This window comes from Gadus chalcogrammus, chromosome 7, assembly GCF_026213295.1.
Source record: "Gadus chalcogrammus isolate NIFS_2021 chromosome 7, NIFS_Gcha_1.0, whole genome shotgun sequence".
NCBI classification, from domain to species: Eukaryota; Metazoa; Chordata; class Actinopteri; order Gadiformes; family Gadidae; genus Gadus; species Gadus chalcogrammus.
Window position 1 is genome coordinate 22,906,031 of NC_079418.1, and position 14,382 is coordinate 22,920,412.

A 14,382-nucleotide genomic window follows, 5' to 3' on the forward strand; every position below is an offset into this window, starting at 1 on the left:
ATGTGTTTTTTTGTATCGCTACGTTTGTATGTTGTTTTTAAAACCCCAAACAAAAAGTTAACCTTTCCCTGAAGGTGGAAGAAATCATGATTCTTGGCTCTTTCAGATAAACTTGGTTTTACAATGTTCAGGTTATTTTTATACTGTACTTAGGAAAACCTCACGTGCAGTCATGTCAATATTTGGGAATTCGGATTTAGGAAAGGTATGCTGTGTATCAGTCACATTTAGGATTTACCACTAATTGTTAAGCTCTAACTCGTCTGTTCTCCATATTCCAGAGGCTGCTTGGATATCTTTGACATCTCTGATTAGTTTAGTGCTGCATGCAGCGCTCACTATTGCTCTTCTTAGGTTTTATCCTTTCTTTCTTGATTATTCTCTACAAACTTTGGACGTATATCCATCCACAATTGTTCACCTGGAGACTCCATTACAATTTTAAAATGTTCAGATTAGCTTTGAATCGCACGCTTCCAAGGTGCCATATTATACCAACAGATTGTACGGCTAAGCACACTGACAACTGGTGGCATAATGTCATCTTTAAATATATACATTTTACAATGGAAGTCATTGATGTTGTTTAATGTCATCTCATTGAAGACCCATTTTCCGCTGCTGTCATCATGTTCTTTACATAGACCTGGTGAGGTATGTGTGTGTGTGAGAGAAAGAACAGTCTTAAACTATGTGGCTTTACTAAAACATATTTTCAACCTCACTTTGCACTACCTCACTCACCGCATTTTCTGCAGGAAATGCATTTTCTAGTTGGTACTTGTTTATTTATAAAGTCATTCTTGCTAAACTGCCCTCTTACGTTTTCTTACGTTAAAGCAGATATCTGACCACTGTCATTTTTGCTGCTGCTGCTGTTGTTCATCATCATTTATGTCACTTGCGATGCTTCTATCTTAGTTTAATGCATCTACCTTCGCCCAGTCAGAGGTTACTGATCTTAACAAAGCTAACCTAATCTAAAAGGTAAAAATAAGGAATACTAAATATTATATTGATGTCTTTTTGCTGAAAATAAAATTCTTACTTTGCAGCTGTACTGCCTGAGACTATATAAAGTTCTATCTGATCCTGTGCAGTTTTCATAATCACACATGATACGCTTTTACATATTCAATCAAGGAGAGAACATTTTGTAATTAATTTGTTCATTCGTCACTGCTTTAAAAGGTCACCACCATATGAGTCCAAAGCAGAAAGCAACGAACAGTGTATTATTAGCAGCAGACCATATGTATTTGACAGTAGACGTCCTGCTTTTTTTCGAGCTGATATTCTTCCTTAAATGGCTTGCTGCTTATCCACCTTGAGAACAGCATATGCCTGGAACAAACTTTAGTTTTTTTGAGAAACCCCTGGCTACGCGGAAGTGGTTTATTTCCCTTGACAGAATGCGTACCCTCTACTAGAAACTTCAGGTCAAACCCACTCTGTGTCTCTCGGCTTATCGCGCTGAAGGAAAAACAAAGCCTAGAATGTAAGGGATTTTGTCCAGGGTTTACATCATGTTCTGAAGAAGTAACAATGACTTTACAAATACCAACAAAAAAATAAAACCTAAGCTTCTAGTTGACTCCAAATTCTGTTATGAATTGGGGCCCCACTACATTTAGAAGATAAGAGATGTGGAATGAAGACTTGGAAAACAAGCTCCATGTTCCTTCACGGACGAACAACAGAAAACCATTACGAATACAACTTTCTTCAGCTGGCTGCCAGTAGTTCCAGAAAGCTGTTTCCATGTTCGATTACCGCCAACAGAATCAAACCCAGGAGGACAATTCAATATCAAATTCTGCGCAACCAGGATGATATTACTAACAGTAATTCCAACAATACACATTCCTCTTCCATTTCCTTCAGGCAATCAATAAGCATAGATAGAGTTTATACGCTTTTTATAAATTTCATATAAATTAATGCACAAATCCAGTGGATTGTGAGCTTTGTTGTGCTGTCTCTCCTGCATCATTGTACATAGCAGTATCTTGCCAGTTCACAGCCCTACATCTTCACACAAAAGCAGCATAGCTGACTTCAGAACCAGACAAGCAGCACTACAGCCCTAAAACATGTGTATTGAATACACTTTGATGGAATACGCTACACTGTACTCCACACATAAAACATGCACAGCAACACAAGTTAATCCAAAGTGGAAAAGCTTGTCCGCTAATTAGGGCGAAACAAAGCATTCACAGAAAACAAACTGCTTCCATCTGCTTCAGGATAATCATTTTCTAGTGGAGATATAAGATGAAGCATAAATAATAGATAAACATACACATCCTTTTTTCCGTTGCGTGCATCGTTTCATTTTCTAGCCCTACAAAACCTTGTTTATTTAAACTAGTATATACACTCTCATCCAGCCAGGTAGTCTCTCTCATAATGGCAAAGGAGTACCGTCTGAACCCCATTTTGATGTTGTTGCATTACAAAAATAAAGGTCACCAATACTTAATAAGAAATAAAGATGTTTCCCGCCCTGATTTAAGCCTTGCATCATATTGGGCCAATGAATGCTCCATACATTGAGCAGAACGTGGAGCAATGAAACGACATGAGAGAGCCTGTTCACGCGGGGTATATTAAACGCTGGCCTGGACAGCACTGTAGCTCACAGGCTCCCGGTTTTCTGAATCACAGAGTGACTCACTGCGGCACACGCTAAGCTGCATTCAAGGTTCCCTCACGTGCTAGACCCCACATCTGGCCGCTTCATTATAATGTCTACCACGGACCCAGCTCCAGAATTAGGGTGCAACAAGTGTGACTCTGTGCGACAATCACTGACCACAGCCATTGTTATCAAAGCACAGGCGTGTCTATAGAAACAGCTAACCACTTAGATCCTCAGCAAAAAGGAGGGCTCTCTCCCTCCCATCCCCTCCCCTCCACCTCCCAAGTATGGAAAGGCTCCTGAAGTGATCTACCACTGCGCTCCAATGCCCTGCCCCTCCACACTAAAGTCCCATTTATATTTAAATGGGCGTTAATAACAACACGCCATTAGCATTCACCACCAGCCACTGAGGGGCTGCGATGTTTCAATCCCAAACACACACAAAAGATCCCAGACTTTCCCTTCTGCACAAGACACTCAGGAAACAATGGCGGCCTAGATGATATTTACGTTGACAATTCCCGAGAGAAACTGCGAAATCTTGATCGTGGATTGCAGGGAGCCAAAATGCAAAATCCCCCAGAAGATGTACGCAGGTGGTGTGCATTGTATACAGAATGCTGTAATAATGCTCAACGGAATGTAGTTTGTTTTTAGCAATGTTTGTTTTTTAGCATACGTTAGCAATGTAAAGACCCCAACAGTTCAGTAAAGTTAACCAGCTACCGCTAAATCCCTCACTGAATGGAAAATCACATGAAGAAGAGATGCTGACCAACGTTGATGCGTAATCAGACTTTTTTAGTGGATATCCAAATGAATTGTAAATACACAGACCAAAACAGACAAAAGCAGTATTCCTCAAGGAACAAATGTGAGACATTGTCTAACAAGGGGACGACATGGATGCAAGATGTCAATTCAACGCAACTTACTGTGCAATGCGATCCTTGGTCTCCCCGGTCATGTGGCGCTGCAGCCAGAGCACAGTGAGATGGCTCAGTGAGAGTACCAGATGCCCAGTATCAAGTCTAAGAGCACGCCTAATCCTCTCCACATAGACAGGACACCTGTTCCCTGCGACGCGGACTACGACCCTACATCCCAGAAAGCACATTCCCCGTCCAGCTCTGTGCTTAAAACCGCCAGCGGAAACCCCTCCAAACACACACAGACATACACAAACAAACAAACAAGTTACCATTGGTTGCTCCGCCCTCTAGGCTCATTTGAACTCAGGTCACAACAATGCTAACTGTTATGAAACTCTGCTCGCACCAGTGCCATTATTTAGTGCCAAGTTCACACACATGTTAACATAGGACCAGCAAAACGTCCAAATCCATTAATCAAACTAGAAACACACACCTTACCAGCTCCTGATAAGGAGTGCCTCCACGTTGATTCTAGGTCCTTCGCCCTGAGGGAGCAATCGCTACAACGCCGCGTTAAGGGTGGCAGCTGGCACAGTATTAAAGCCACTTGTATGTAAACACCACCACGAGCCAGCCACACAGGATCAAACTTTAACCGCACTGTGCTGTCCTTTAAAATAAGGAAAGGGGACACCATCTCACCACGGGAGGGTTCGAAGTGATTAGGGTGGTGACCCGAACCACGTCATTCCTAAAATCATGGTATTATTATTGTTACTCTTTACTGTATCCATAGCCTTAAGCTATTTAATAGGAGTTGAACTCCTTGCACTATAGGTACCCTTGCACAGAGCAAGGGTACATGTCTTAATATTATAATGAATAGCCCACAGTGTATCTGTTAATCCAAAAGGCATTATCTGTTAAGCCATGGGCTTTATCACAAAATATCATGACCCAAAATCCCCTTCTGCACTTTTTTTCAGATACCACATGAACATTAGTCACATGCATACCCAACGATATCCACAACCGATTATAGGCCAAAAACACCAAATCTTATATTACACACAGGTTTTAGGTAACACGACCTTCAATACTCCTTTAAATACACTTAATGGGTATTCAATGACTAAATCAGCAAGACACTCTGCTCTAGTGAGGATGCTCAAGCCAGAATTAAAGTAAAGTAGTAGCAAAAGAAAAAAGACAAAAAAACATAAAATGTATAATAATGAATTATTATTATTTACTTGATCAGATTATTCATTTTGGTCTGAAATAATATTTCCACACAACAGACACATACTGTGATAATATATCATTGTGATAATGAAGTATACCAAGTTAATACATAAACAATGTTGCAGAGTAAGTGGCTTCTCTTTTACATGAAATCACTATTTCTAAGCATATGACAGCAACTGTTTGCATGGTCCCCCCCCACTCCCCCTCCCTGATCAGGTTTCCAAGGCAACCATGCAGTGGAATCTGAGGTAATTTGCATCCTTCAAAAAAAGAAATTGCTCCAATATGCTTTCTCACTTGATACCTTATTAGAAGAACACACAGATTGTACACAAACATTCAACACACAGACGCACACACACACACACACACACACACACACACACACACACACACACGGGGGAGCGCCACGCTCCGGCTGTCACAATGCAGATCTGCCTCCCCCAGCGCTTACGTAATGGGTGGGTGTGGGTGGAGTGGGCTTACAGCTTGCAGAGAGCATGGCTCTTCCAGCTGCAACCCCTCCCTTCACTTCTTCCTCCTCCACAGTGACTAAGGTGCCAGATAATCCTTCCATCTCTCCACGCGCGGAGACACACCAATTATTCAGAAATAACAAATCACTCGTCACCCTTGGCTCAGTTTTGCCTCGAGGAAGTGGCCGGCGTGATGGGAGACAAATGAACGTGGGCAGGCCGCGGTGGTTTTGGGTGCTCAAAGCCGTTTTGACCTGAGTAGTCGGGTTGCTTTTGGCAAGATATCCACTAATCACGTATCCAGCAGTCCTACTATGTCATAGCAGAACTATTGGGACGAGACGGCACAGAGCCTGGGCCGGTGACCAAGCACTGCAAGGGGCAGAGTTACGGCCCCGTGCAGTTTTTTGGAAGCAACTTTCCTCAGGGGATTTTAAGTGTATCTGTATGTTCTAAGTGTGTTTACTCGTGGAACAAAATGTTCACACACTTATAATTAGCAGAATATCAACCCTAACTTCAGAAGCATCCTCGCGGTTGGATGCGGGCAGATGTTGGGGTTCACGTCGTCGTGGTAACCACTCATCCCGGGCTTCACTTCTCAAATCATCTCCTGCCTGGAGTCCTCTGAATGTGCTGCACGACGTGCACGTTACCTTGTTTTTTTACAAGCTACCACTTTCACCACTGCGGTGTGTGTGTGTGTGTGTGTGTGTGTGTGTGTGTGTGTGTGTGTGTGTGTGTGTGTGTGTGTGTGTGTGTGTGTGTGTGTGTGTGTGTGTGTAGCTTGGAAAGGGCCTCACTTAGCAGAGGATGATGATGGTAAAGAGTGGGCGGTCAACTCACATTTGGTTGAGCTCCAATTTGAAGGAAAGCTCAGAGAGGTTGAATCCAACTTAATGCCTGTGGGATCTGGTTGATATGGTAGAGGGACGCTTTTTGTTTTATTTTCGCTAAAAAAGTCAAACCCATTATATTTCACTTATAACACATTTAAACAATGGGCCAGGCCAAAGTTGAAATATTTTCCTGAAAGAAAGTAAATCCCAGAACCGCAAAAACACATAACTTGATAACCGTATTCTTGTAATCAACGTGAACATAAAGCCACTTGAATTTAAAGCCACTTGCGTTATGGCATCACCAAGGAAACAGGTTAGTACTTTTTTGATACAGCTATTCTTAATATCTCCACACTCGCTGCAGGCAAAATAAAACAGAGATAGAGATGTAATCAGAGGAGGGAAACATTTCAAGATGGACGTTATGAGGACTTAGAACATAAGGGGTATGAGGTTGCTAGGCTAAATGAAACGCACGCACAAGTCCAGGTTCGCCGTCAACAAGGCCTCCAAGCCAGGCTTCGCAGTCTTCTTTCATTTGTCCTTTGTGAACGAACAAGGCAACAAAAGTGTTGGTTGTAATAGTATGCATGACGTTTTAACGGGCATCGCATCGTGTGAATTCCCAGCTCTGTGATTGGCGATGTAATGGAAGTAGTGCTGTGTTTTATAGCACTACTTACTCAATGTTTTTTCCCAATTGACTTTTATCGTTTAATCTGAACATCACAAGCGGCATATGCATAAACGCGTGTGTGTGTGTGTGTGCGTCTATGTGTGTGTGTGTGTGCACGTCTATGTGTGTGTGTACACGTGACAGCTTATGCACATTTCTAATGACGTTTGGGGCGGTCGCACAATGATAAGAAAAGACAGGGAGAGTAGCAGCAGAAGCCTTGGGTAAGTACCGTAATTGATGATTCATATCCCATTTTGATAATGCTGTGCAAGACACACACACACACACACACACACACACACACACACACACACACACACACACACACACACACACACACACACACACACACACACACACACACACACACACACACACACACACACACACACACACAAAGTTATTGTGTCATATTGCTACACCTGCGTGAATGGCTGCCTTAAGAAGAAGAATTCCAGCTTGTGAGGCACAGGCAACACGTCACCCTGTTAAGGCAAGGCAGGGTCAGTGGATGTGTTAGTGTTCATGGCCGTAGAAGTAGGTGGGATAGGAGGAATTATCGCCGGGGGCAATGAGGGCATACTGCATAAACTTTCATCCTCCTATAGGCAGTGGCGTTAGAGCAGGGGACAACCATGGTTGTTATGGAAATAATGCAGCAAAGGGATTCACTGCAGAGACAATAAGCGCAGTTCAATGGACGATCCTCCAGGTCACTTATTGATTTTTGCCAGAATAATTTAACTGCGTCCCATGAATCAATGACTGAATAAAGAGGGGAACTGTATTTATTTTTGTGCATAGTATTCCATGAACCACAGTTATGATGAATTCAGCCTTAGTTTCAGGCTCATAGAAGAAGCAAGATAAAGAAAGCGACAGATGCTACAGTTAGCCTTATAGCTCCCTCTGTTGGAGATCTGGTTGTATTTTAGTATGATATGACTGCATCTACATAACATGTAGATAATAACATAAAATAATAAGAATATAAAGGTTATGAGGATAAGTCAAATAAATACTTTAAATAAACACTACTACTACCACCCCCATGTGAGAAAAAAAAAAATTCCTTCCTCCCACACAACTTAATGCCATCATACTTGCATGCGTCATAGCACAATCACAGATTTACGACTCAAAAGCCCTGCTGGTTATACCATCCTCACATACATATATTCACATACATATATTCACGTACATGCAAACGTGAAGCACACAATTACCTGTAAGCACATACATTAGTACAACTATGGTTATAGTCATTAGAATTACACTGCAAAAATGGATGTAATCCCTAGCCTGCTGGGTTTCGACCTATCCTCTTGCACGACATCCGTCGTGTCCAATCGTATCTTGCTTTCATGTCAAATGAGTCATGCATGAACAGCATTCATTCTATGAAACAGTTGTCACTTTCAGTTGTTCACACACATTCGTTTCTCACACACGCACACATTCGCCACAAGATGGCAGTCCATTCCAGCTCAACATTTGTCTTCATACCAAGCTGCACCTGTGCTCTATTGGCTACAACATTACCTATTTATTTAGAACCATTCACCTGGACGTAGCAATTCAAGATCAAAGTTACGAACACTGTCAAGACGTTTTCATGTACAGCTCACCTCATGTGCTATCGATACATGCATCCCATGAAGCGATTAACCATACATGACAGAAAAATTAATACAGGGATTGCTTGAGTCCGTGCCTCCCGGCTTCACTAAGCCCCCCGAGATAGAGAGAGGACTCATGTAAAAAACATTTGTTGTAGCCTTCTTAGCAACCACACCAGCAGATGATGATGTAGACGGCCTAAAGCCCTACAAGAGTCCCATAATCCATTAAGCACACAGGAAACACCCTTAAAGCCAGCCCATGACACCCGGGACCTTTGACACGCAGAGCAAATGCGAGCTGCACTTCAAGTCATCACTATCATATCATCCTCAGACTTTGATTACATGTGTTAATGTCATATTTCCAATCACTTTGAATGGAGAAATGAATACAGTGCATGTGACGTGACTCAAATGAAATGACTTAAAAAAAAGAACATAAGAAAATCAATAAAGCAGATCCTCCCGTCAGACCCTGTAGCCGAAGAATGGAAGGAGCTTTTTTTCCCCAGACACAAAACTATTTACAACTACAGTGAGTGAATGTTTCCGGGCATATGAAGTCGTCTTCCCATCATCCTTCATTCTGATGGGAGAACCTGAGCAAAATTCATTATTATATAAATTAATACTGAAGCAGGGGAAATCTCAATCTCTCTCTCTCTCTCTCTCTCTCTCTCTCTCTCTCTCTCTCTCTCTCTCTCAAAACCACAGACCAGTCTTCTGCCTAAGTCTGGATGACAGATGGAGCTCATTGAGAGCCCATACAATATACAACAGATCATAAAGACATAATGGAGTGATCGACCGCTGCCATCAGCATGCTCGCTTTGTGCTAACTCCGCCCACTTTAGAACAAATACAAGTTGGCAGAAAGCAGATATAACTGCTTAGTCATGACGTTTAGGTAGATATAGTTGTCGAAAGAGAAAGCCAAATGCTGAGATACAAACAATTAACAGAAACGAGAAATTATGGCAATAGACATTGGGTCTTTCAAGAGGAAATCCCATTTGTTTGGTCGTCACTGACTCCAGTTGGGTCAATCAATAGTCCAAGATGCTTTCAGGATCCTACGCTCAGATGTGGAGCTCAGACCCTCCTGCTTGCTGTTCGAACGCATTAGAAATGTTAAAGCATTTGCACAGCAGGGAAGAGGATGTTTTGTAAATGAGATCTATTGCAGGATTAGAACTTTAATAATCTAATGTTGGAGTTATTTTATAGCTCTAATCCAAACATCTAGTAGGGAATAGCAAAGGGATAGGCAGCAAAACGCTTTACTCAAAGGGTTTACATATCAAAGAATAAAATAAATTGAATTGATACAAATGATCATGCTTATTTGGGAAGATGTGTGCAGATGTTAGATTTCTATACCTATTGCACCACCTGAAACTGGGCTTGCAATATTTTTGAAACGCTTGATTCTCAAATGTGGTGTTGAAGAAAAAAAGAGATGTTCAATCTAAAAAAGCTTAAAACAAAGTTGCTGGTGCTTTAAAAAGCCCTTTAGTGGTAGCCCGACATTGTATTCAACAGATCAAAACCTGAATGCTGCAACAGAGCCAGAGGAGCGAGTCTTCTCTAAAATGACATCAAGCCCGTCGTTCCACTGGAAGCGATGGGACCGGTGAACGGGTTAATCCACATGCGGATCCACTCTGTAGTGGCAATGGGGGGGGGGTGAGGGAGGTGAGCGCCTGCCACTGGCCAGATTATACAGCACCTAATGCTTTGTAAGATGATTACATCTATTTCAGGAGGCATTTGTCCCGCGACCGAGTTGTATCTGTGTTTTGATTGCATCGCCTGCCCTATTATTTGTGGGCGACACATGCCTGCTGGAGGTGACTGAAATGATGTCCAGGCTCCAATGTCCGTCCCCCCCGTCCCCCCCGGGTCGTAAAGGGGTCGGGGAAGTAATATACGTGTGATGCATGCTGGCTATTAATCTGGCTGGGAATCATGACAGGCCAACAATGATCCATGATAAATGAGGCTGTGGGAGAATGTGTGTGACCCCCGCATCGTGTCCCATCTCACCACACCCTGAAGCGAGGGGACGTGGTCTCCCCCTCTGCTACATTACCATGGGTAATAAAAACTATGACATAACAAATCGTTTGAGGGAATAATTGGTTAGGAGAAGCACACTTGACAGATTGTCCACGGACGTTCTAAGTGTTAGACCGGTATGTAATTCTAAAACGGCAGGACAAATGGTTTAAAGAAAAAGGAAATTATTGGATTGGATTCTAGAACCAAATTTGCTTATGTACTTCAAGCATCCCAAAATGAGTAGCAAGTGAAACCAAACAAACTAATTTGTATATAATGGCTTCCCACTTAATTCAAGAAAAAGAAAAAAAAAGTAAACGGTTTAAAATGGGTTTCCGTCATGAATCACACTACCTCTGGATATTATTTATATTTTTCTAATATGATGTAACCTGGTCCTATTTTACACATTTGTGTACGGGAGGGTGTATTTGGTCAGGGAGGGATGGGGCTAGATGTTAGACAGTCTATGACACACACAGAGAGAGAGAGAGAGACACACACACAGACAGAGAGAGACAGAGACAGAGACAGAGACAGAGACAGAGACAGAGAGAGAGACCTATTTTTTACATATTTATGATACTATTTATTAATTTTAAGACACTTATCAGGAGTGGCACCTTCAATTCCGTTCTGTTAAGACAATGTATTCAATGCAAGGACAATAAAGTTTATATTCTATTTCACCTAGATCGATAAGGTCTACGCAAATACGTAGACCTTTTTCATGTGACAGATTATAAAGGAACGCACAAAGAACAACAAAGGGACTTCTAGGGCACCGGCACACACAGACTACTACATTCAAACCGATGGACTCCCCGGCTCTTGAGTTTCACTCTGAAGCGCTGAGTGAGCCGGATCAGGGTGTACCATCCAGGACCTGAAAACTCTGGCATATTCCTTCCTGTAATCCTATCGTCCAACAATCAAAACGGTGGCATGTGAGAATGATGACGCTGCTGAGGGAAGGAGCTCTGCCAGGAAATCTCAGCAGCACTATTCATCCTGTGCGCGTGTGGGAAGGCTCTTCCCGCTCTCATGGCCTGGCTCAGCAGCACCAGCCCGGCTGTACACTACTTTTGTTGACATCACCGGCCTGGGTCAAACACCAAGTAGACCTATATAACAAACCTAGAGCAGCACACTGACGTAGTGCGGGGCCAGGTTCCTGTTGGGGGATTTTGTGGGATTTTAGGGGGAATAGGTGGTATTTTAGTAGGAATAGGACTCCAGTGAGACTAGACTGGTCACTGGCACTTGGAAGAGCCTTGTTAATATTCAATAATGTCTAGGTTTTGTGAGGTTTACGTTAGAGGAAATATTTAAATAAAACAGGTAGAGAAAAAAGAAACCAGTCTAGGTAGCCAAATGCCCACATTGAAAAACATTATTTTTAGGACATAAATTGCTTTATACAGGCTACAATAACATCACAATGCTAAAGGTGAAGTAATTCACACTTTAATAATGAACTCTTACACCATAATCCAAAAATATTCAAAATAAAAAAGGTAAGAAACAACACAAAATGAAAAAATAATAATAATCTAATAATAATTTCCTTTACAGAATGGCGGGGCCTCCTCGTAATGAATAACGTTGAACATTCCAGCTGCTTGCACTGATCGGCCGTTCCCAGAGCGCCTGAGAGCACCAGAGCTACTCTGGCCCATTCAGGCCAAATGAGCTTTAGTTTGGACACTTGGGTAGGTAAGTGCACTCTTCAATGAAAGCAGTTACGCAGTCCATTATAAACCTTTTACGGTCGTGGTCGGTCACAACCCCTGGGAAAGAGGGAGGACAGGTTGATACTGGGACCTGCTGGACAATATGTTTCCCATGTCTGGACTCTTGCCATACATTCCTGTGTGTTGGGTCTGTAAGCTTCCATTTCATTTCTAGCTAGTCATCAAACATGATGCGGCAAAATACTAAAGGAAGAAAACGCCATGAACGCTGTCTTACAGTGTTCAGACTAAATATATACATAATGAGCAATAACAATGTGACCAAAAGCCTACAAAAAAACCTGTTATTGTAATTGCTAGAAAAACTGCAATAAAACACAACATTTTCAACTTTCCTGTAACAAAAATCATCAAATTTATAATTGGATGATTATCATTCCAATCAGGGGGATGCATTCTCATCAGCGACTCTGGCTACGGTGTGATATCCACCAACGTGCCTTCCTTGCACCAATACAGCGAGACACATTTCTCGTAGCCTATGGGTAACCTACTTGGCACTAAATCAAATTCTGATTACGATTCCTCTTAGCAGTTTAAAAATAATATCCACATGCCACAAACCAAAAACCCTGCTCTCAGATCCACCGCCGCAAGTGAAAAAAAAACAACAAGAGGCATACGACCAGGCAGACAACGTCAAGTACTGCCCCGTCAGCAGAGTTAAAAATAACACAGAGAGTCTGAAACCTGGAATTATGCTGCGCCAGAAAAGCTAAATAAACAATTATGAGACACACGGCAATGATGGTTGTTGTGACGTATTCGCTGGCCTTGACGGCGCTATTGAGCCGTCCCAACAGATGTTGTAGGACACTGTTTCTCCATTACCTGCTCTTCAATTGTATTTTGAGGAGTAACTATTGACAGGGTAAGTTCTACCGCGGTGGTTGTGAAAACTCGTTCCAGGTTTTTATTAAACCAGTGGGAACCCAAGTTCCCAATGATGCTATCTATTATAACGAAGTGTGGTAGTAATAGTCGCTGTTGCATATTTTGTATTTCTTTTCACAGAGGCGTTAATCAAAAGACAATCAAAGGTGTTGCTCAGAACACTAATTATGGGTCTATAACATTATGTACAAGGGCACGGATAGTGGACTTCACTAGTGAGGATAACTCACATTCACTATTGCTGGTGCTTTGACGCAAATCAAATTAAAACGAACTACCTCCAAAATTGTAATGTTGTGCGCTGCATCCGTGTCTGCCCTGATAAGATGGCCATGTGAAAAGGGTCCCTGGTCTACTAATCACTAGTTCACTAGCTTAGTGTTCCACCTATGCCCTGGTATATGACAGTATCAGAGTCATAATTAGTGTGATGAGCCTGTGTCTTTCCTACCATGACACTGTAAAAAAGGGTCTGATGTGATTATAGATCAGGGGGGTCTGATGTGATTTGTTTTGAGAAACCAACCCCATTGAATGAAAAATAAAACGGGGAAGGGGACAAGGGGGTGTGTTTCGTGGGGGGGGTTGCCACGGTGCCAAGCTCCCCCCAACTTACCGAGAAGAGCCTCGAAGAGGTTGCTTTTGAAGATCAGCATCACTCGCTGGATGGCCGTCCGGAGAGCGTCCTCCTCTGGCTTCCGTAGCCGGGAGCAGTACTCCTCCAGAAGCCCCAACGCCCGGGACGTGTCTGCAAGCAATAGGGTGGGGCGGGGGGGGGCAGACAAGGCATAGGTTGTTCACTTGGAAGACTCAAGCACTTTCAGCCGCTTTGTCAAATTGGTGGGGACATGTTACTGCTGCCACTGTTAATATTGATTGGCTGGTCCTTGCAGGGTTAATGCTGACATTTGGATTCACATTTTTGAGTGCACATTTTTGTGAGCTGGAAACAGAAGTCTTTTTTCACATTGTCACATAGAATATCAGCAATTCAAAGAATCTGGATAAAACAGCATTTTAAAAAGACTGAAACTTCAGAAGTCATCCAGCTCACCCTCCTTTTGGATAAGCAATCAATCCGAAGTCATGAATCATCAACATCATTATTTATATCCCAAGACCAAAGAGAATCTCACCTACTGATGCATATAGGGCTAAGTGTGTAGATCCTGCTCGTTTTACAAATGTGTGGATTAAATGTGTAGAATGTTCAAGATCTTATAAAAGTTACTTCATGATCAAAATAAATTCTCCTGCATATATGAACGTAAATAATTCCATAAA

At 42.3% G+C, this 14,382-nt stretch overlaps 1 protein-coding gene across 1 annotated transcript in view; it reads right to left on the reverse strand.

The window, feature by feature from the left end:
* The window catches only part of dlg2 (discs, large homolog 2 (Drosophila)), a 126,397-nt gene that overhangs the window by 111,283 nt on the left and 732 nt on the right, over positions 1–14,382 (reverse strand). Inside the window, exon 2 of the mRNA XM_056594105.1 lies at positions 13,715–13,846. Within this exon, the coding sequence (XP_056450080.1) occupies positions 13,715–13,846 (132 nt within the window). The remainder of the gene's footprint in view (positions 1–13,714; positions 13,847–14,382) is intronic.